Source organism: Chelonoidis abingdonii, chromosome 9 (genome assembly GCF_003597395.2).
Source record: "Chelonoidis abingdonii isolate Lonesome George chromosome 9, CheloAbing_2.0, whole genome shotgun sequence".
NCBI classification, from domain to species: Eukaryota; Metazoa; Chordata; order Testudines; family Testudinidae; genus Chelonoidis; species Chelonoidis abingdonii.
In genome coordinates, this window is record NC_133777.1 from 1598118 (window position 1) to 1622590 (window position 24473).

The window sequence follows — 24473 nt, forward strand, 5'->3', positions numbered from 1 at the left end:
TTTCATTTGTGATTTTTGTCTGCTGCTGTTCTTACTCAGACCCTGTTTATGTTCAGCTACTATTGCAAATTCCATCACATTGAATAAAGTTTACTGAAAACTTTTTATTGTAATCAAAAAGTGACATAACAGGGCTGTAACGTATTCTGCAAATCATTCTGCTGATATTTCAGAACTGATATCAGCGCTTTCTGCCAGGCAATTAAAAAAAATTCAAATGTGAAAATTTTCACAGTACAGTAAACTCCACCCAAACTAATTAACGGTGGTTAAAAATAAGATGCCTCAGCAAAACCTTTCATGTTACATGGTCACAACTCACAATTCTGTACAAAATGTTCACTTTATAAAGCTCTGATGTAAAAATCAAATAATCAAGCAGCAATATTTTAAGTGCAGCACAGGGTCTTTCATGTCATTATTTACAAAGCTTGAATTTGTTTACATTATAACAAAATTTAATACAGATGACTTAATAATTAAGTTAATTTTTCTTATCTGTCATTTTATACAGCGACAGATTTCACTTTTTGGTCATCCTTCTCTTTCTCCTTTTCTTTATCTTTGCTCTTCTTGGATTTTTTCTTCTTGTGTTTGTGTTTTTGGCTTTTCTCCAATTCAGATTCATTTCCAGTGTGTTTCTTATGTTTCTTGTGTTTTTTATGCTTCTTGTGTTTCTTTTTGTCTTTTTTCTTTTTCTTTTTCTTGCTGTCCTGACTCTCTGCTGAGCTTGCACTGCTGCTGTGGCTTCGAGTCTGACTTTCAGAAGGGCTTTGACTACGGCTGCGGCTAACACTGGGACTACTTTGACTCTGATTTCTACTTACGCCAGGTTGGCCAAGCGTTGCTTTAACTGCAGTCTCTTTAGATTTATCCCCTGCCTTTTCTTTCAGTTCTCTAGTATTTCTTCCTATAGAGTCCTCATCTTTTGTTGACACATTACTCTCGCTGTCACTTTCATTGTAGTCTGGTACAAATGCAGCCTCATCAGTTTCTCTAGTTAAGTCAGAAGAGAGTCGAGAGGAGTGGCTTAACTGAGGCTTAGGTTTGATGGTGCTCTTGTCACTCTGCCCAGTAGCATGTTCTCTCTCATTTTTTGCATCGGGTGAGCTGTGTTTGTAAGATGATTTATTGCCACTTATGTCTCGGTCTTTATTGCTCTTTGTTTCTGATATGTGTTTCTCTCTTTCTTTACCTGAACTTCTATCTAGAGATCTGTGTTCATCAGATGAACGTTTGGAATCATATGCTGTTTTGTGATCATACTGTCTTCGGTCCCTCTGAGGGCTGTAACTGCTCCTTTTGGATTCTACAGTTCCCTTTTTGGACAATTCTATACGTTCATCTCTTGGTTTACTCTTCTGGCCTGATGCAGACTCTCTATTTCGAGAAGGAGAGTCTTTTCTCCTTGTTAACTCATTCTTTTCATCTCTACGCTTGAAACTAGAATGATCTCTGCTGCTCTCATAGTCAGATTTTTTATCCCTGTTAGGAGTAAAATCTCTAGCAGAAGATCCACGCCCAGTATCATGTTTATCTGAAGATCTGCTGTCTTTGGAAGATTGAGAAAGGTTTTTTAGGTTTCCCTGTTCAGTCCCACGTTCTGAATGGCCTTTTTCTGGTTGAATACTGCTCTTCCTTCTCTCAGAAGTGTCCTTGTCTGACACAGAATGATCCCGGTCTTTGGTTTTCCCTTTTTCATTTGAGACAGAATTTTTTGAACTTTTTGCTTCATGCTGGGAGCTTTCATAATTTGCTTCTTTTGCAGTTTTCTGTGGTTTTTCCAAAGGCTCATTTTCTTTTTCATTGTGTTTCACAGGGTTTGTGGGCTTAGCACTGACATTTTTTACAACACTAGCAGGTTTTCCTACATTTGAAGGTGCTTGCGTAGATTTAACATCTTCCTCTTCAGACTCAAAGTCATCTTTATCCCACTTTGACTGAGGAACCTGAATCATAATAATGACATCTTCAGCAGGGGCTGTTATATCATTATTATACTCTTCCATGGTCTTAATGACCGTTCGTTTTGCATCTGGCTTTTCTTCAGACTTTCTAACAGGGCTGCCTCCAGTAGAGCTAGTGCTAAGGTGGGAGGAAAAAGTAAAAAAATATACATTAATAAAGACCTAAAATCCAGTTACAGCAGATTATAGAGTACATCACTTTGAGTAACAAAAATAAAGTTTGTTTAATTTCACAATTTAAAATCTAAATCTTCAATACTCCTTCCAAAAAAATTCATATTATAAAAATGGGCAAGAGAGGATGATCCCACAGGGTAGAAAATAAGAGCCATAAATTAATATAGTATCTCCCTACTATGCATTTAATTAGTTTATGCACTAGATTTCCCAATCTGATAATCTCGTCTGATAATTCCTGTGTGTCCTAGTTCCACCAGTACTAGACAAATAAGGTAGTTCCTTCACCTCTTCAACTGGGAGATCAGCAACCAATGAGACTAATTTTCTTCTGTCCAGTGGACCCATGCCACCTTTCTGTTAGTTTTTTTTCTAGATATCACATTTATTTTTAAAATGCCTTTTACAGTAATCCAAAAAATCCCATCCTAGATGAGTCTATTATCTTGCTTTTAGCAGTAGCCACATGTGATGGAAAGGCAGCAACGTTCTTCGGTCCACACAATGAATGAGGCATAGTACACACAGCCAGCTGGGTAATACTATACATGAGTGGGTGATAGATAGGAAGCAGCCGCAGCATCAGGTGGTGTACCTCTGCACCTCCCAAACTGGGTCCTGCATGGAGTGGAACTTGGCTGAATTCCAGGATTTAGCTCAAAGAATCTGTTTTACACGAATTTGATTTTTAATAGATTAGACTGTAGTTTAAGGCCTTGTCTACAGCAGGGGTCGGCAACCTTTCAGAAGTGCTGTGCCGAGTCTTCATTTATTCACTCTAATTTAAGGTTTCGCGTGCCAGTAATCCATTTTAATGTTTTTAGAAGGTCCCCTTCTATAAGTCTATAATATATAACTAAACTATTGTTGTATGTAAAGTAAATAAAGGTTTTTTAAAATGTTTAAGAAGCTTCATTTAAAGTTAAATTAAAATGCAGAGACCTCAGATTGGTGGCCAGGACCAGGGCAGTGAGAGTACCACTGAAAATCAGCTCGTGTACCGAAGTCGGCACACGTGCCATAGGTTGCCTACCCTTGGTCTACAGGAATAACTATTCACAGCAATCTGGGGTCTGACTCTACCCCACCTGAGCCTGCTGCAGACTAAGGCCTGGTCTATATGAGGAAATTAGGTCGACATAACTACATTGCTCAGGGGTGTGAAAATCCACACCCGAGCAATGCTATTAAACTGACGTAACCCCGAGTGCAGAACAGTGCTAGGTGAATGGGAGAATTCTCATGTCGACCGAGCCACTCCTCTTGGGGAGACGGAGTACTTACTGCGAAGGGAGAACCATTCCCATCAGTGAAGGTCACATCTTCACTGAAGCACTGCAGCTGTGCACCACAGTAGCAGTTTATGTGCAGACAAGCCCTAACTGTCCATGTGGACTCTGATTATGTGCATTAACAGTTCATTAATGTGCCTTGATCTAGTTCCATTTCAAAGAGGACTAGATCAAAGCACATTAAACTGTTAATGTGCCTCAGCAGGGTCAGAACCCAGCTTGCTGTGAACTAAATATTTTGACAGACAAGCTCATACGCTACAATTGTTTGTACAGGTTGAACCTCTCTAGTGCTGCACACTTGGGACTTGACCAGAGAATATGCTGAACTACAGGAGGTTAATGCAAAGTGCCAGCGGGTCTCCACAGGCACGGGAAGTAGAGGTGCAGGGGGTGCTGCAGCACCCCCAGGCTTTGTGCCCTCTGTAGCCCCCGGCATGGGGGTCCTGCTGCCACCAAGGGTCCCAGCCACCGGCCCCGCCCAATGCCGGCCCCAGGTCCCAGCCACCGGCCCCAGGTCCTCCCGTTCCCTCCCAGAGCTTGAATAGAAGCGAATCAGCTGTTTGTCGCACTCCAGAAGCACTGGGAGGCAGTAGTAGTAGTTGATAAGCGTGGGGCCACCAGGGTGCGAGAGGTGCGGGGCAGCGGGGGGAGCTCAGCACCGAAGGATGCTCCGCAGCCACTAATTTTTCCCCGTGGGTGTTCCAGCCCAGAAGCACCCATGGAGTTGGTGCCTATGCTGGATCACTGATGTTACCGGACCAGAGAGTGCTGGATTAGAGAGGTATAAAACTAACACTGCTTGATTGTGGTTTATATGCTCATTTTACTACCAATTTAGTTGTTCCTGTCGTTAGACAACTCAAAGATTTTATTTTATGGTGAGCAGGAGAGACAAAACGAGTAAAGAGGAAATCTGAAGGTACCTGGTGTAATCTACAAGAGTTGAACTCGATCCATCAGCTGCTGTTACTTTTCTTCTCATTTTTCCTTTCACTTTTTCTTGTTTAACTTTGCTGCTGGGTGGCTCAGGTTTCTCAGCAGGTTCTTTTGTAGGAGGTACATTTTCCCCACTTACAATCTTTTTGCCTGTTTCTCGGTTTAGTTTAATCTTTTTTGCTGGGGCAATCAGAGAAGCAGCTTTGTCCTTTTCAGGAGATCTCTCTGCTTTCTCACTATCAGGCTCAGTTTTTCCCTTTGGTGATGGTTTCACTTCAGCAACTTCTGCTTTAGAGGTTTTTAATGAAGTGGTTTCATGTTCCTTTTCTACCTTTTCCTCTGCCTTTCTTTTTCTTTTTTCAGGTTTTGTATCAGTAGGTTTGCTTTTTTCCATTGGTTTTTTTGACTTCTCTTCCTTGCTTGATGGCTTTTCTGGCTTGGATTCTTTTGGATGCTCTTTCTTTACTTTTTCGTCCTTGGCTGGTCTGGTTTCTGGATGCTCTTTTGTCACTTTTGGGTTACCTTTCCGTGGTGTGCCAAGTGCCTTCTCATCCTTTTGAGATGAAGTCGATTTAGTATTGTCTGTCTTTGGCAATTCCTCCTTTACTTTTTTCACAGGAGGCTCAGTTCGAGGAGACTTTTCACGATCAGCCTCTGCTTTTTCTTGGGGTGCTTTAGATGGTTTTACTAAACTGTCTTTCTTGGTAGTGGCAGTTCCTTCTGTTTTCCGTTTTGTCTTGTCAACTTTTACTTTAGGTTTATCTTTCTCTTTTTTCTCTTTTTCAGATACTGGTTTAAAAGCAATAGAATCTGCTTCCATGGGCTCATCTCTGACAGGTGTAGCATCATCCCTACTTGGGAGCATGAACAGTGAGTCAGTTTTAATTTCTTCCCCACCACCAGGCTCTCTGGGCTTTCGCGAGCCTTCCAACAACTCAGCATTGGGAAAGCCTTCACTCTCTTCCCCTTTCTTTCTCTTTCTATGCTTTTTATGTTTATTTCCTTTGCCATCTCCTGATGGATTTTCAGCTTCCTTTTCCTTTGATTTTGTAGGATCTTTAATGTTGTGGCTTTCTCGGGCTGAAGGCTTTTCTGGATAATTGCTACCTATATTGCGACTTCTATGGCTTTGTCCACTAGCAAAATCCTCTCTACGACCCCGAGCATATGGGGAATTCTCTCGCCTGGATCCTGGTGGACCAAATCGGTCTGGAGAAAAGTTCTCTCTATTCACTGGAGGTCTAGGCTGAGCTCCAGCAGCATAGCCTTTGTAAAACTTTTCATACCACTCTCGATAGTTCCTTTCCCATTCTCTGTATCTTTCCTTTTCAAATGGATCTCTAAAATCAACAGATCTGCCATAGTATGCTTTCATATCATATGGTGGAACTTCTCTATACCGGTTAATATATTCTCTCTCTCCCTCTCCTTGAGGTATAGTCCGCTTAGTGGGGGATTGGCCTCTAAAAACTGGAGATCTTGATCGTGAATGGTATCTTCTATATGCAGGTGACCTTGATCTCGAACGATGATATCCATGGGACCTTGACCTAGAACGATAGTTACGACTCTTCCCCCTGCCTCTTCTTGGGTATGGAGGTGATCGTGAGTATGAACGAGAGTGTGAGCGACTAAAGGATCGAGAGTAGGAACGGGAGCGGGATGAACCTGATCTTGACTTGGAGTACGTATATGAACTTCTAGAGTAAGATGAAGCACTATATGGTGACTTGGACCTTAAAAACAAAAAAAACAACAAAACACTTTTAATGTAAAATAATTCCTTCACTCTGCTTTTAAAAAAAACAAACCCATCCTCCCAAAAAAATATTTTTCCCTTTTCTATATTCTGTTACCAGAACCACTGTCAGCAGTTAACACAGTCATAATGCCACTGCATGCTTCTTACAAGTAAATCTGTTGGTAACAGTGTCTCTACACATGACATGCAAAAGTTGCTCTTTTGATTCAGCTAGCATAACAATTGGTGCGGGAAGACTATAAACCCAGTGTCTAGCCTCATCACTCATTTCCATCATATTAACTACCATGTTTGTTAATTGATTTAAGGTGGTGTATAGTGGCCTCTACTGGTATGTGTAAGCACAGACAAATATTTCATTACTTGGCAAATCAGTCTGCTGTACAGATCATTTATGTTGCAACAGGATGCTAAAAGGGCAAGTCTTAATGGTTAAAGTGCAGAACCAGGCATTAGAAGACCATGAATTAACTTGAAGACAAAGCTAAATCTTAACAAAATGCCAGCTCAGTCACAATTTAACTTTACTGCTTATTTGGTAATTTGCAGAGTGTGCATAATATTCTGTACTGCAACATGACATACGATATTATTTAACTAATGCTTTCAGCTAGGACTCCTCACTGGAGATAAGTGCAATACATTGATAAAGCCTAAGAACAGTGACCTTGTTTCAAGTAAAATCACATTGAAAAGCTTTTAAGCTTTCGACTTGTAACTTTTGGTAATACTACAAATGATTCAGTGTTACTACCAATACCGTGATTTGTATGGTGTTATTACTGAAGAATTTTTCAGATCAACGTTGCAAAACAAATCTGTACTATTAGGGTGGGAAGCTTATAAGGATTTTCAGGTCACTGAAGATATTTTCCTGGCAGAAACTTTTAAAAAAGATGCCTAATATAAATGCCACTACACTTTCATCAGTTCCCCGTGAAGTAGCCCTTCAACCATAATTTAACAGAAATATTTTCAAAAAATTAAATATAACAGCAAATACACTTTTTTTCATTCCTGAGAAAAGCTGAATGAAGTAAAGTGAACTTAATGCTAGTGAAAGGCACCAGATACACAGTCCTAGAAGTTAAACTCTTCCAAAGTATCCATAGATTAGATGACACACAGGCAGAAGTAATGGAGTCTTTTCACACTTTGCTAAGAAATATGTACAGAGTCACGTAGGGAATTCAGTAAGCACATCTACTCAGTTTTTCGCCTGTGATGAGATATTGTATATCTATACTACCCGCCGCATCGGTGGGCAGCGATTGATCCATCGCATCTAGTTAGACACAATAAATCAACCCGAGTGCTCTCCTGTCTATTCCTGTACTCCAATGGCACGAGAGGCGCAGGCGGAGTTGACAGGGGAGCTTCAGCAGTGGACTTACCGCAGTTAAAACACTGCGGTGAGTAGATCTAAGTATGTCGACTTCAGCTACATATTCACGTAGCTGAAGTTGCGCAACTTAGACTGACCCCCCCCCCCCACCTCCCGCAGTGTAAACCAGGCCATAATCTACAAGGATGTCACTGCAGGCATAGAGATCTCCCTCACCCAAACCGGACTAAGTCGTAATTCCAGATGGATCAAACTGCGGCAAGATTATAAAAATTTCCAGCCAATTACAATCGGGACCAAATATTACCAATGATCTAACCATGAAACTTGTATCATATTGCTAATCCCTCTGAAGAAAGAGGGGTGGAGTGGAACTCTCTTTAATTCTGCTAGATTAGTTGGGTCTGCATTACAGACATGTAAAACAATCACCTGGAAAATGAGCGTCTGCGTTCCTTTTGAATCTTCTTGTATTCCATCAGTTCTTTAGCAAAATCATTTGTAAACTCATCGAGTTTGGACTTTTTCTTTTCTCTGTTAAAATAAAATGATAGTTTCAACATATACACATAAAAAAAGACATCAAGAAACAAATATTAATATTAAAACATTTACATTGCATGCAAATAAAAAACGAACACCCTATTTTTATGAAAGACTAATATTTTCTATATGAATTTCATGGCAAACTTTAGAATTACAGTTGTCTTGTTTTAGTTTTGTAGGTTTACTACCTTGTAATGCAAAGCACATTGGAAAATTTGCTTTATATGTCACTTTTGCTTATAGCAGATGCACTTTAGTGTAATTGCTGCCCAATATGCTATTGAAATAGAATAATGAAAAATAATGCAACTTCATTCAGAGCCAAATACTTACTCCTCTTTAAGTCTCCGCTGCTCTCTGTAAAATTCCTCCCTAGATAAAGGAGGTGCTTGTGTCGTTGGGATGGTATTTGAATGAGCCGTTGGTACTGCTGTTGGTACCCAAGGTGTTGATATGTTTGCAGGAGCTGGGGGGTATCCTGGTGGGGGGACACTGTACCCAGCAGGTGGAGGCTGACCAGGTGGAAACTGAGGAGGAAACTGTGGTGGAGGTACCCCCGGTGGAAGAGGAAGTGCATGGGGAGGTGGAGGAAACAGGGGAGGTGGAGGCACAGTCACAAAGACAGGTGTTGATGCTGGTAATGTTGGGGCCTGAGTCCTTTGTGTACGTTCACTATGCGGGCGTCCTCGATTTGAACTTCTAAAGAAACCCAAAAACACGTGTCACTGTTTGTTACACTCTGCCCTTATTTTAAAAGAGGAAAGTGAAGGAAGCTTGTGTCCATCTGAGGGCATTTCCTGTCCTTGTCCTCAATTTAAGTCTCTTAAACTCCACCCTGCTTATGTGTCTTCTCATTTAATTCTATACTCCTCTTGCTCCTGACTCTCCCCTCCATATCCTCACCCCCAACTGCTCCCTCAATCTTCTTTCCTCACTCTCAGTTTTGCAATTTTGGACGATGCTCCCTATGCTCACAACAGTCTCCCACTTTGTGTGTACCAAATGCCCACTACTCCTCTGCCACTCTTTGATACATTTTAATACTTTGCACTTGAGCACTTCTCATCTTCAATGCACTCTACAAATGTTAACAAATCGTCTCTTCAACTTCTTTAAACTTCTTTCTTAGACTCCTCCTATGTTGTTGATCTCACAATGATGCATCTGCACTTTCTTGTGCCTGAACTGCTGTGCTGTTTATTGATTGAGAGTTTAATATATTTGTAGTATGGATTTTTTTTTTTTGAAGTGTTTTGTAAAGTCCTATGTATGCTTACAGCACAACAACGATCAAATAAATGAATATACATCCCAGAAAGAACAATTAGCTGGATGATGACATAGGATTGAAAGGGATCAGTTTCACCATTTGAAAGCACTAAGTCAGAGAACACAAAATTGCTGTAAGGTAAATGTTATGTGTTTTTTTTTATTTGCATAATTTAGTCATCTTAAACAATATCAATCAAATTCTTTAATAAACAGAACTTATAACTCTGAAACTGATTTCCAATGGCTTCAAATAAAGCCAATTCCTTCAGCCCTATTCTGCAAACTATCAAGAGGGAAGTTTTCCACCTGATTTTTTTTAAATTATATTTGAGATTTTAAAATCTTTTTAATGATTTATTCTTTGAAAGTGGGTTTATTTTTTGCAATATCTTGTAGATTACACTCAAATTTCCCTTTATGTAATCCTAAGGAAATCTACAGTCCCAATTTGTTAAAACAAATTCAGATGAAAGCATATAAACATGGTAATCATCATTTGGCTTAGATTCACCACACCTGTCTACATATATTTAGGTAACAAGTGGTTTACAGTGAAATATGTTCAATAACCAAATCACAGTTAAATTTAACAAATTAGCAAGCTGCTTAAAAGCACTACAAAGTGAAATGTTTTTTGCAAACATACTTACGGTTCCCAGCCTGGCCTATTGCCTGCAGAGCGAACCGTATTGGTTCTTATTGGCTGACCTATTTGGGGAAAAAAAAATTCTGTTCAGATAAACTGAAGAAATATTTCTATAAGAACAGGGCTAAAGTTATGGTTACTCACCAGTAGTGGGTATTGACTGTCCTTGTGAAGCCAACTGGCCTTGTAATGCTGGCTGTCTTAGTACAGGAACCTGGTAGCCCTTAGGGATCAAGAGGGAAAAATCAGAAGAGAAGCTCTCTCAAAACATAAACTCATTATATATGCTCAAGTAAAATTTACCTTCTCTTCCATCACAGTGCTAATCGATAGAGAGGAAGAAGTTTTAGAATGTTCGGAGGCTGTCACAATTGCAGCAGGAGGTATAACACTATCAGCATCACTGGGGAAAAAAAACAAAACAAAACAAAGGACACAAGATTTGTGACATTCAAATATGGTGTTTTAAGTTATTGAAAGAAAAAGGACTGAGGTAAATAAGAAAAAGCTGCACTATTTTTAATTATTGCAAAGAAGAACATGTTGCATAAAAACAGATTTAGGACTGTAAAAAAGGTAAAGTACAAGTTTACTGAAGGAGAGGGTCAGAAGGGAACACATAAGTTTTCCAGAGTAGCCTCTATATTTTCACATGCAAGTTTTAGATTGTGTACATTTAGACTTTTACATACAAATCTCAGTTCCAGGGTGTGTAAAATTTAGTAAAGACATACTTTCAAACAGAAATTTAGTGGCTGGGATGAGATCATTTTGAAATATGGCACTCAGGTGTTTAATGATATAGGTATGTGATACTGTATTTGTATTGTATCCTTGTATTTTGCTATGATACTCAGACCTGAAGAGCAGCTGTGTGTAAGCTTGTCTCTCTCACCAACAGAAGTTGGCCTAGTAAAAGATATTACCTCACCCATCCTGTCTCTCTAATAGGTAGGCTGACACTTTGTTTGACAGAGGTACTGTCTTCTAGGTTCAAACCACAGAGCTAGAGACGTGAGCCTTCAACTACAGTTTATTTTTTTTAAAGCAGACTTTAATGTAATTTCATGGGAAGTTGTTTTGGACCTTAAATTTACAGTGTGAAGAGTTAAATTTACATAGCTTCTAATTAATGCTCTCTAACTCACTATGCCTCAAACCTACATATGTCACTGTCGCTTTGATTTATGTATTTCATTGCCGCTAAGTCAAACCCTGTATGATGTAGATGACAGAACCTGAGCAGAAGGAGTGATATGAATGTAAATGGTAAGTTTTACCTGTAGACGCATTTTTGTAGTTTAAGAGAATGCACAGTGTCTCCTCAGTAGAAAGAAAAGCAAACCTAATAGGAGTCAAGAATGCTTTCTGATTGGAAGAGGCTGATGTATCAAGCAAAATGGTAACTTTAGCAGCCGCTGTTCGCTGCTAAATTTAGAGACTGTTCCCCCAGAAAAGACAGTGGGAGAAGAGTTCCTATAAGAAAGTAATCCTACACTGGGAGAGATTTAGTAGTGACCAAATAGTCACCAAGATAAGTGCTTCTGGAGAACTGGCTGCTCTTGAGTGATGCATGTCACCAACATATCACAAAACTGAGTCTTTATTTAAAAGAATTGTGAACATCTCCAAAAGAGCAAACTAATAAAACTAATTCTTCTACAAAGAAGCAGATACACATGAATGTAATAAGACTCGGTGTACCTCAAATACCTGAAATAGATAAGAAAAGTCTATAGAAACAAATGCTTGAGTACCATTCTCCCAGTATCTCATGGAGTCACTACTAAAAGGATAAGGTCTCACAAGGTCATGAAGTGTTCATATGTTGGATATACATAATGTGTCAAAGAACACATCACTGATTTCAAGGAGGAGGGGGGAAAATTAAGTTTGTGAATTCCACCCTAGCAGAATACAAGGTGAATGACCTGTTAAGTTACAGCAGGGAAAGTGAAAGACAATATGATAAATGAGAACCTCCAAGGCTGTACTTGGAGCTGGAAAGGAGAGGTCTGTCTGTTAACTATTACTAAAGCACATATAAACAGCTACCAAACAAGATAAAGCATTAGAAGTAAATGTAAGTGGAAAACTAGCATTAACATTTTTATTTCTTTTTCAATTGTGTTAAACTACAAGTTTACTTACTGAAAGGGTCCTTCTGGTTTTTCAGAGTGAAGAGATATGGACATTGTTGCAGAGATATCAGCAGCAGGTGCGGTGGCAGAAGACTGATTTACTGGCAAAGTAGTCGTCACAGATGACTGACTAGGAGTCAATGACGATGTTAGAGAAGGTGAAGAAGTGATTGGAATCATTAGAGGATCCTGTTGTCTGGAAACTGGAGGCCTTACTGTGGGTTGCAGGTTCCGCTGAACTGTTGGTCTTGGTGGTTGTATCTGCTTACGGAGTCTTTTTGTGTAGCCAGTTTCATTTTTGAAGTTGTTTACAGCCTAGAGGTAGAAAAATCATTGTTACATAAAAAGTTATTATGTATGTACATTATGATCCCTATAAAAAAAACTTCCTTCACTAAGTGTTAAGGTTGAACTATTATCTCTAGTTTTCAAAGCTAACAAACACTTTGAGGTAAAAAAGGAGGTTCACTCCCTACAGAGCTATCATATGAGGCTGTCCTCAGACGCACGAACAGCGCTGTGTCCGTTTATACTGTCTTCATATTTGCAAGCTTCTCTTCACAACAGTGAAAACTGGAAGCGTGATTTCTTTCTGTGTAAACCAACAATCAAGCATCCTTTTGACAAATATATATTGAACTAGGAAAATATCTATCAATGTTTTTTGCTGAAATCTAGAAGTGAGCCAATTTTCTAATCTCCTAAATCAGAAATTTGCTAGCTGTATTTTTAAAGTGATAATTTCAAAATAAGCAATTAACAGATTTGAAAATGCAAATCTCAACCAGTCTTAATTATGGTGATGGAGCCATGAAGTAGAATTTTCTTGCCTCTTAGCTACTTACAAAGAAGATGAGCTTTTCTTACATACATTATATGTAAAGTGAAGTTACCTGGCGTAAGAATTTGTTGGCAATTAAAGCATCAGGGGAAACATCTGTTTGATGACAAGTTGGGCAGGTATGTTCCTCTGATTCCAATAGTGATGTTCTGATACCTGTGAACAAACAGAAGTACCTGAGCTAACAAATATTTGAGTCATACTTTACTCTCATATCCCTGTACACAACTAAAATTGGGGTCCAGGGGAAACATGGACTGGGCAGAAAACATTTAAACAGGGATCGAGGAGTCCTAGTATGCGGTATTATACTTTAAAACAAATTCTGTGACCACACTAATAATTAACAGTGACTTAATAACAGATAAAGAAATGACAGGTTGATTACAAAAAATATTTTCCGTAAAAAGAAAGATTTACAGATCATAAAAGAAAAGAATCATTTCCATGGCTTTTTGAAAATTCCACCTTAAAAAAAACACCACCTTGTTCAGACTTAAACATTGTTTAGTGTTTGCAAATCACAAAGTACAAGATAAAGTTAGTTTCACTGACTCGTCATGCACTGACTTAACTAGTTTATTTTCACTGTCTAGTGGAGTGGGATACAATAAGTAATCAACTTAGATTAATGGGTAAATTTTATTTCTAAGAAACCATTAGTAAATTAGGTTAAGATTATATTTTTAACTAACTATCCTTTTAAAAGAGAAGTTTGAACAGTCTCTCTTTCCTCTTGTTTGAGCCTCCAGTTAATTGCCAATGTTGTATTTGGGATACTAACAATTTATATGGCAAAGTGATGACACCTATTACTAAATCAAACAGAACAAAGGATAAGAAGGGCTTGAGAAAGCATTTATTCAAACTAGGTGTGTTCAACATCAGTGACTATAAAAAATAATTATACAAGCGTTTACTTCTTATGTTTCTCCATCCCTATGTAAAAAATTCCCCTAATCTGAGTTCCAGCTAAAGTTATCTCCAGCATTCTTCCTTTACCCCAAGATAAAATGCAAGAATTTTCTGGTTAATAGAGATCCATGTTTCAGAATGAAGAGGAGTACAGCAATTTTTGTTAATTCAGATTCCTGTTCATTTTACACTATCATTTGGCATTTGAGTTAACTGTAATGTCAGACTATGGCACTTACATTCATCACAATAACTGTTTCCACAGCAGGGAATGACAACTGCATCATTCATTATATCTTTACAGATTAGACATAACAATTCGTCTGGAATAGGATCGTCCTCTTCTGAGGAGGAGGATGGTTCCTCTGGAAGGAAAGGGGGCTTTTCCTTCTTCCCTATAGCATAAGCCTCTCTGAAAGAAATAATTTAATTTAAGACTATCTGTTTAAAGAAGGGGTATCAAATTTTCAAATTTTATAATAGAATTAATAAATTAAGAAAACACTTGATGACTAGAATTCAACCATACACTTAGTATTTGTTACACAGCAGAGATTTAATCTCTAAACAGGTAAGTGATTATTTATTGCATAATTGGCACAGACCAAACATGATACTGTTTCTACATAAGGAGGTACACAATGGAAAAATGAATTGAGATTTAGAAAAGGTGGAGTTATAGCTGTATAACAGGTACCTTTTTTAAATTACAGTATGAACTAGATTTAAAGGTTATGCAGATCCCTCTCTCTCAACACACCACACCAATGTTTTCTTGGTTTCTAACAACCACAAAATATTACATAAAAATATCTGATATATATTGGTATTTAATGGGATTTTATCAGGTCAAGTAGTTACTTCTATTTTTGGACAAATTTTGATGTACACTACATACAGTGCAACCACATTCAGACCATCTGCCATCACCACCAAAACATCCATATAAACCTAAGTATTTGCACTGATGTACTTTTGTAATCCTTATCCTTCCCTCTCTCTCATTGAGGATGCTATCTTTTGTATCTGAAGTGCCTGCACTATTTAAAAAAGGTGCTACTCATCTGCATAAGTGATTGTTGGATTAGGTAGGACCTTACAGAGAATAACCATTTTCTACTGAGTTAAAACAAATAGGGTGAACTCAGATTTCCTGAACTTCCAGTGCTTTTCCACTAGACCTGAGTTTGCAGTGTGTTTTGCACAAAGGAGTTTCGGATTTAAACATATGAAGAGCTTCAGTATCAGCAAGGTTTTCCAGTGGCATGTAGGTATTTATTACCATTTTTTTGGTACATCTTAAAAAGTTTACATAAAAACACTAAAGACCTTCTGATCTTAAAACCTCTGGTGTCTTGGCTGAAACTGGCAGTTTCATCTAGATCTGCTCAGTGTTTTGCAAGCAACCTATGAAGCAGATGTAGCATAAGCTGAAAATCAGCTTTAAAAAAGAGCTTAACTACAGCTGCAAATATTTAAAACATCATCATCAGCACTCCTACAGCAGAGAAACTGAGGCAGAGAGTTTAGGTGACTAGTGCAATTCACACCAAGTCAAGGGCACAGAATCTCAGAATTCCAACTCCCTGATCTAGCCAACAGACAATGCTACCATCTCAGCGTTGGGCATTTTTATAAAGTGTTCACTTTTAAGAAGTTTTTCATTCAAAGACCAACTATTCATTTTCAGTACCTTGTTACTATTATACTCAAATGAAGGATTTATTTGTAAGTCAAAGCTTTCTAACCAGCAATGGACAAGATCAGATGCCGTTGGTGTGCATACCCCAAAATGTTTTAGGCTTTTGCTATGTTTACATAGCCCAATATTCACTGTCTTAGCTCTAATTTCTATGAACAAATATGCATGTTTTATGACATATTAAAACATTAGCACAGCATATTTCAGTCAAGGTTTTCCAAACATTTTACTGCCAAAGTGGATTACTTGCAACAGCAAACTGAACACAAGTTGGAGGGGCAGAGAGGGTGTCTGCACATGGTGACACACACCTGTGTAGTGTGTGCATATATCTGCATAGCAAGTTATGAGTATATGTACAAATGCAACAAGAAAAAGGTTAAAAATACATTTAGACCAGCTTCAGGGGGTACTAATATTTTCCCAGGTAAAACCACAATGACAAGTTTGCCACGGTTGCACCCCATTATACAGAGCAGACTGTAGCCACTCTGATACTGAACTAGAGCCCCTGGAGATTACAGACGCCAACCTATGTTGTTCCATTTGATTTAAATACTTGCACATGCAGCCTCTGTTGGTTATACTTTGGCCACCTCTATCGTACTAAATACTTACGCATCAATAGTTGGTATTGCATATTTTCCTGTGTTTGTAAGCATAGCACCCTTTGTATTGGGATCTTTCACTTCCATCATGAAACTCCTGGGAATTCCTGTGCTCTTTTTAATCCTGGGAACAGACTCAAAATTTTTGTCCTGTTAAGAAAAAGAATCCAGATATATTTCAGCTTTAAATGGAACCCGTTTAAAAGGACATCTGAATACGTAAGTGTATGTAAGCGATAAAAAAAACCCTGTATTTATTTTTTTTTCCTTTGCAAATATGAGGACTGCATGATAAATACATATAATTCCTTAACTGACTAAGACACTGCAAAGAATCAGGCAGGTGTTTTGAACTCAGTGGGACAACTCCTGTGCTTGAAGTCAAACACCAGCACAGGTCTTTGCAGTACTAGGGCCTAAAGTGATAATCTCTCCATTCATGTAATAGTGGCTGTAAAATATTTATGCTATAGAGTAGATGTCACATACATTTGAATCTATAGGAGGAGAATGGTTGGAAAGATGCATCCTCTTTACACTCGTGTACAATTAAAATGATAAAGCATTCAAATGTGAATTGGTTTATTCATACAAAATCTATATTGAAAATATGAAGGATGTGACAAAAGTCTCAAGTATGAAGCATTCCACAACTTGCAATATGAAAGTACAGGATATATCCCCTTCACCACAATTTCTTTCCTTTTCTTTATTGATAATCTTAAAATATTTTAGAAGAAATTTCTTCTAAATTTTCCTTGATTTTTAACACTTCCCTGCAGTTTTTAGAATCCATTCTATAAACTCATTTTATTCCACACACTGAAATGAGGCTAACTATCATGAATACAAATAACTAAACCTTTGCTCCTTCTTTTAATTACTACTATTAAAAATAGATCAGATAGATAGATATATTACAAAGGTCCCCCCCCCCCCCCATGCTGAATATCTCCCTTATCAACACTTATTTCTTAATTTCCTTATATGATACATTCTCCTTCTTGCTCAATTAGTTTTAATTTAGAACGAATTTCTTCTAAATTCCCTATCTAACACTATACTCTCTCCTAGCTCTAGTCTTTTAGAATCTATTACTTACTCAATGTCCACATGAATCTATTGTATCCTTACCATCACCTGAATTATTATTGATCTTAACTCTATCTATCGAAATTGACCTTACTATTGTTCTAGCTTTTGCTCCTTCTTTATATTACTATAGACTATTTAAAAAAATTTTAGATATCAGTATCCTCTGATTTTATTTTAACATCTATTGTGGTCTTTACCTCATCCCTCTCCCCCCCCCTTCAATCTCTTTTGTAATTCAGGATAGCGAGTTACAACATCAGCGAGTAAACTCTCATGATAAGGTACCCCCCCCCCCTCAATTTTTTGTAATTCAGAGGAACACACAGCAGAAAAACTCTCAGAATGGAATGTTTATCTCTACAGTGCATTCCTATTCTGGAAAAAGATACTAACTCTGAAAATGAATTTTTTTAAATACATAAACTAAATCCAGCCAGAAATCTGAATGACTAACAAAGCTCTCTGCTCTATCAGACAGCATGTCTTGTCAACAAATAGTATACAGTTAAACACTATCAGCTGCAATGCATAGGCACAAAAGGAGAAATTCAGGACAGAGTTTCAACCTTTGCTATGAATCATCTTGCCTACATATTTAAGTTAGATCATAAAATTCAATAAACTCATACTACTAAAAACATAACAGTGCAAATCCCACCATAGACTCTTACCCCATTTGTTGGACAATTCTTTATGTAATGACCAGGTTTTCCACAACGAAAGCACGTATAGGATGGTGGAGGTGGACCCAAAGGTTTCTTCATGTAACTAAAAAGGTTTAAAAGAGGTGTCTCTATGGTTTTTAAAAATAACATAAGCATCTCTCTACAATTTGTCCATAATAGTCAAGGAACAGATTTGACATTATAAACACTTACTTGATTGGATCATATTCATGGCCAGACTGAGACATCATAGCTTTTATTTTATCTTCTTCGGAAGCATTGGCTTCAGCCAGATTGGCAGTCTGTTTAATAGGTAATTATTTGACACACACATTAGAAACACAATTAAGTCCACACAGCCAAAGACAACACCACTCATCCAATCCTGTAAAGAGCAGCACAAATCTAACTGAAATTGCATCAAAAAAGCTGCTTATATTTTATATTGTTATGAAGATGTTCTGGGGAGTCCTTAAGCCATTACATGATGTTTGTGTGCCTGCTAGTCTACTTGAGAAAAGCTCTCTTGGACACTCAAAACCTTAGGCTCTGTTTGTACCTTACATAAAGACTTGTGTAACTGCTCCAATTTTCTTTAAAACAAAAGTGGACTTGGACTTAAGCTAAGTGTACAAAAATCTTATTCAGTACTTTAAAGTTAAAGAAACTGAATATTAAGCTCCCGACTACATGAAAAAGTATGTTCACTGTGCATTTGTATTTATTCAGAAATATGGATACAAGTAGCAGTATTCACATTTCACAGTGTTAAAACACTCAAATTATTTGAAACTTTATAATTTTTTTTTTTTTTAAAAGTAATATAAAGTCCAGGTCTCTGATATAGCACCCATGAAGAGAATGTACTTTTAAAATTCCTTTAGTTGTTTTAAGTAAGAGTTTGTGTGTTCCCCTCCTGAGATTTTCAGAAGGGTCTTTTCAGTAAAGCAGAAACTGACTATACACAGAGTGCTGTCATGTGTAAATAGGCTAAAGAAATGTATTTTTGTTAACTTTACACTATGAAGTGGTGTAACTACAGCAGGTACAAAATTTGTAGGTAATAGCTTTCAAGTTGACTGTCTCTTTAATATGAAAACTGTAAATGTAATCCTCTTATGTGGAGCTAACCTTTCAAAATACTGAAACCAACTGAGAAAAAAATTAAAATTTACCAGTACTTGTGAAAATATTTCATTACACACTAGTCCAGATACAAGCAGGGTCTAAGGGAGTGACTGCTAATTACTTGGATCTTCAAGCACCTAGCATTCAGATCAACCACTCAAAGTATTTTATCTTTTTATACATTCATTCACAAAAGCAACCAACTAGTTTCAACATTTTATTAAATGGTTGTTTCATATACATAGCTTTTCTTAACAGTAACATCATCCAGATTGACATCTATGAAATCATTTCCATTAACATTTACAGAAAATGTGACTTACAGATACTTAACTAATTTGTTTGAACCCAAACAGTCTACAGACACATTCAAAAGCACAAAACATTAGTAGGAATAGACCAAAATTCCAATATGGCATTTAACACATAATAGGAATAAAACAGAAAACTGTTAAACACATTGCCTCCATGCTAAGCCAGTCTGCTCTGAAGAGGTTAAAGTAAGTAACAGTTTTGAGCTGCTTTATGTTATGTTTCTGCATTTTTCAGAAATACTTAAGTTCTCTCAAAAAAACTTAAAAAGGAATACACACGTGGACAGCTTTTCACATCTTAGAATAAGAAAGTTGACATGAGCTTACAAAACCGAGGATAGATTTAGGGACAGCACTAATGGAAGCCACTCTCTTTAGATGGCTATTTTTCAAGTTAAATTTCTTAGTTGCCAAATGCATGTGAGATTTTCATGTTTACAGCGGAGGGAAAGCTATAGATGGAAAGAATTATATTTTTCCCTGGAAAACAAACATCAGTCTTTACCCTCAAAAGAAAGGAAGTCTAACTACTCTATTATGTCCTAACCTTTCTAATTTTTTTTTATTTTAAAAGAGCAATAATATCCTTGGCTGATACTATAGTATCTTTTTAGTAAGTATAGTCACTAGTGCTTTCCCAAACAAAGTCACACATCATTGAGCAGAAAATGCAAGCAGTTTCATAGCAAAACATGGCATATACAACAGTTTCAAAAGGTCACATTTGCCAATATGCCACAAATACACATTGGTATATTCCTATAAACAACTGATACATTTACACAATTTACAAGTCTGTGTTCAAACAAATTAGATTGCATAAATGTTGTCCACTGTAGATATACTACAAGTCTGCAACTTATGAAAGTATGTGCAACGCTCAAAGAATTGGTCTAGCACTGGAAAGTCTAGAAATCCAAAAATAAACGTGCAATTGTCCATGTTAACGAAAAGCTTCTATTTTGGCTGTTGCAAAAAACTCTGGCATGTCCATAACTTACAGCCAAAATATTATTCAATTCTTCTTTAAAAATTGTGCTAGTTTCCAATGGAAAATTAACGAAACGTATGAAAAACGGTAAACAGCTTCTGAAGTGCTTCTTCCTTGTATCTTGAAGATGAGTAATACTGCAACATTATGCTGAGGCTGATAAGGTACTCCCCTTCTATCTTCCCAAACTGGGAACTACTCTTTACAGGATAGTATCAATCAATATATACACAAATTTTCAAGTTAAGTCAGACTTTTCACTAAAATAAAATTTTGATCATATTACAAAATTAGCCAGATATAGATCACAATATAAGACATTTAAATATCAAGCAAACAATTCATTCAGTTTTATTTGACAAGAATATATATGTATATATACCTTTGTAAGCTGGGCCAGAGAAATAGATGCAGAAGAGTCATCAATCTGTTCACAAAAAATTAAACACACATTCAAGTTCCACAGTCAAAACACAGTGATATTTAGCCTCTATTGCAGTTTGAACGTCTACTCCAGGTATTTTTGTGTGTGTCATTGACAGAGGCATTTTCCAAAGTAGCGCAATTTTTATTTGCGCAAAAGAAATGGGGCCCAAAACCATGGCAGCTTTAAAAATGTGAGAGCAATCAGGAGAGTCAGCTTCTAATGGGAAGACACTAAAACAGTGAAGCAACTTTCTTAAATCAACATATTGACTCAGAGCCTCTTCTCCCCGTGATGAGACCCGATAACGCCCCAAATCAATAGGACTCAATATATTACGGACAGAACAAATACTTCTCACTTTGTAGTTAACTGGGTTAAATTTTTTTTAAAGTTAGTTTGAGAAAGAATTGTGTTAATATATAAAATGTATGTTTACTATATTTGTAATTTAACACTTAATCATGAATGAGTGTGGTTATGCTTTTGTGAAGCACACAGTAGCCTGTTGCCAAAAGAAAGAACAGCCATATCAGCCCAGAGATAAAATCTCGCCAAAAAAATATCCATTTAATAAAAGCAATCCTTCCACTGATCTATGAGTCACAAAATAAACTGTCTGGATCAAATCAGGACAAGTAAAAAGCTGTATGAATCTATATACCATAAGAGCTTACTAGAACAGGGAAGAAATGAAATAAGTCCATTTTATTAAAACAGAAGGGCATATTATAAAATTGAACTGAAAACGTGCAATTGACTTTACAGAGATTTCAATATTTAACATTCTCCCCCCCCATGCCCCCAAAAAGGACAGTTTTTAATAGTAGTCATGAGGAGTGGTTATGGACTCCATTATGGACAAAAGCAAGAAAGCATACTTTCAGTGATGAAGGTAAGAACTCAGGTCCCAACCCTGCAAGCTGCTCATCCATGCAGGCAGACCCCCTACACTTGTCCAAAGTCCCTTGCAGGAAAGTGGCTGATTTTAAAGGCTTAAAATGGATCCGTTGACTGCAGCATAAATTAGATTACCTATTCAAAACTATTGGTAATATGTAATTTTTCCACACATGAAAAGGAAAATTACTGCGCTCTTTGTAGAGGCATCAAATTGTAACATTCCACCACCATCAACAAGAATGAGATGATTAAATAATCAAAGTGATACTTAATTATCAAAATAAAATTTGTATAGAGAAAATATTTAGAGATTTTGGGCTCAGTGGTTATTTTGTCTTAAAATTAAGCTGACTGGAGAAATGGAAAGCCAATACTATCACTAGCAAGAGCTGGAGAAAGATTAAAAAAAAGTAACAGAATGGGTTTTAAAAAAATCTTATAGAAATTCGACACTACTTAATGTAGTGGAAATATGCCAAAGAATAATTTTATTACTCCAACATTGGGGAACCAATCTGTAATGATCCTATTCTTCATTCAATCAAAACTGTCCCAGAGTTTACGATTCCTCCACCACATGGGAGTCTTCTGCACATGAGCAGTACTTGCAACACAACCTTTACACTGATTTTTACTGAATTTTTACAAAGACTTCAAGAAATGACACTCCTGAAAATATTCTACAGAGGAGAAGAATTAGAAGACTCAGAATTTGAAGTCTCATTTTAATGGTAATGCTTTGCGAATATCTATTATAAATTTCAATTTAAGAAAACTTCAGTCTACTATAAAATCTTAATATGCTATTATGTTATGACGCTCTACATTCAGTTAGGTTAAAAAAGTAAATGTAGTTAAATAACCAGAAACTGAGGTTCCAGAAGTCCCTCCTTTTTACGTGTGGAAATAAAGAGGGCTATGGTTTACAATTACAGCTGATAAAACTATTTTCTGAGCTTCTGTGTTTAACAGTTCATTAAGTGTTATGAATGTTTTACCAATTTTTTTTGCCAATGCTAGACTCCTCAGTGTTTAATAGTACAACTGCAAGAGTCCAATGGAGAGCTGTTCTAAATCGGTCATATTTTCTACCTGGAGCACAGCGAGATAACATAATAGTTAAAATTTTCTCATGCCAAAGCATTAATGGCTTTAGACACTGACCTGATTTCTTAAGAAAGGGGGTAATATTATTTCTGAACATTAAATTACCACCAGAGGGAGTGAATTAATGTCTGAGTGAGTATCTCCTGGTGGCCTCCCTGCCTGTGTTGTATTCTACTCCTTTTTGCTATTAACTTTTTAAAAATTTCTACTATAGTATTTGGTCAAGTTTCCTGCCAGCCACTGGATTGACATACACGGAACCTACATGTCCAGGGTTCTTGTGACTCCAGGTGACTGTGCAACACAACAGACCCGATACTATAGTAGAACTTAAATAATTAAAAAGGTGAATGATTGGATTGGATCTATAGGGATTTCAGTTTCAGTGATAACTTGAATCTTGAGTATTGTAGGCCTTAACTGAAGAACTGGCCAACTAGGATTTCAGTTGAATTTTAGTGACTTGTACTCTGAGCAACGGACTCTTTTCTGTATTTCTACAACACCTAAGACAATGGGGTGGGGGGTACTGATTATGATTACGGCTTCTTGTTGCTACTGACATACTGATACTACTAAGTTAGTCACCAGTTTTAAAACAAAGGTTCAGAACCCTAATTCTGATTGTGACAATGCCAGAAATGGGCACACAGTGTAGGAGGATAGCAACACATAAAAGAGCAAGGCAATGCAGAACTAAAACAGTTAAGATAATTATCAAATCACTTGAATTTATAACAGGTATACTAACCCATTTTAAGCCTGACGGCTTATGTTTTGTTTTTACAGTGTATCAGCTTTCAATTAACTTAATCCTAGTACACTGGAGCCAAGTTCTGCTTTCAGATACATGCAATGGGAGTGGTGCACATAGAACTAAGGACAGAATTTGTCCCCGATTTTAGGTTGTGCTGGGCAATTAAGGGTAATTGTGCCCACATCACTGGAAGTGACTTATCCGGTATACTGCAAGGACAGAACCTCTAGTGTCTTTGAGATTTAAAGACGAAAAGCACTAAGAGATAGATGTTATCATTAACAGAAATCGCGTATGTAGAGGACTGGCGAGATCAGGCCCAAATTGATTTTTTTCTGCCCACAACTTAAACAGTGTCCAATCCCGCCAACAAGACAAGAGGGAATATTTTTGCTTTGCTTCCATTTTAATTTAAATAGTTCTAATTAGAATTAATACAGCCATTCTTTAACATATATTTTTTAAAACTGATGAGAAATCTGTATCAGCTCATAAGAAGATGCTACTTAGAAATGCAATACAGAGATGCCAGGGAACACACAAGGCTAAAAGAATGTTAACTTTATTTATGAACATGTGATTTGTGTTCATACACATGCTAGTAAACAAAAAGGAAAAGAACTGTTTTCAAGAAATAAAAACTCATCTGAATTAGACCAAATACTGTAAATGTGGTTTACATAAATGCATTACATTAACTTCCAGAGTCACTGGGCCAGTCAAGCTAATTTGAGCTAGCACTGAGACACAAGTATGTCTAAAAACCAATTTGAAACCAACTGCTAACAGAATATTGGATTGCAGATTAGGTTTTTAAAGATGTTAATACCGTAAGCACAAAAGACTAGGATTTTAGATTTATGATGTTACATTTCACGAGAACCAGAGGCTATATTCTTCACAGACCACCAACCCAAAGGTAAGAATTTCTAGATT

At 37.1% G+C, this 24473-nt stretch overlaps 1 protein-coding gene across 3 annotated transcripts in view; it reads right to left on the reverse strand.

Moving 5' to 3' along the window:
• Positions 1-324: 324 nt before the first annotated feature.
• The window catches only part of RBBP6 (RB binding protein 6, ubiquitin ligase), a 39513-nt gene continuing 15364 nt past the window's right edge, over positions 325-24473 (reverse strand). For 2 of the 3 annotated variants that reach the window (XM_032769561.2, XM_032769477.2), the window contains 14 exons: positions 20729-20773; positions 18127-18215; positions 17920-18016; positions 16164-16303; positions 14083-14255; positions 12981-13084; positions 12098-12402; positions 10250-10349; positions 10091-10169; positions 9951-10008; positions 8362-8727; positions 7915-8016; positions 4363-6111; positions 325-2085 (listed from right to left, as the gene is read on the reverse strand). In XM_032769561.2, the coding sequence (XP_032625452.1) occupies positions 507-2085; positions 4363-6111; positions 7915-8016; positions 8362-8727; positions 9951-10008; positions 10091-10169; positions 10250-10349; positions 12098-12402; positions 12981-13084; positions 14083-14255; positions 16164-16303; positions 17920-18016; positions 18127-18215; positions 20729-20773 (4986 nt within the window). In that variant the 3' untranslated portion in view covers positions 325-506. The remainder of the gene's footprint in view (positions 2086-4362; positions 6112-7914; positions 8017-8361; positions 8728-9950; positions 10009-10090; positions 10170-10249; positions 10350-12097; positions 12403-12980; positions 13085-14082; positions 14256-16163; positions 16304-17919; positions 18017-18126; positions 18216-20728; positions 20774-24473) is intronic. The other variant, XM_032769645.2, reaches the window with a different exon arrangement.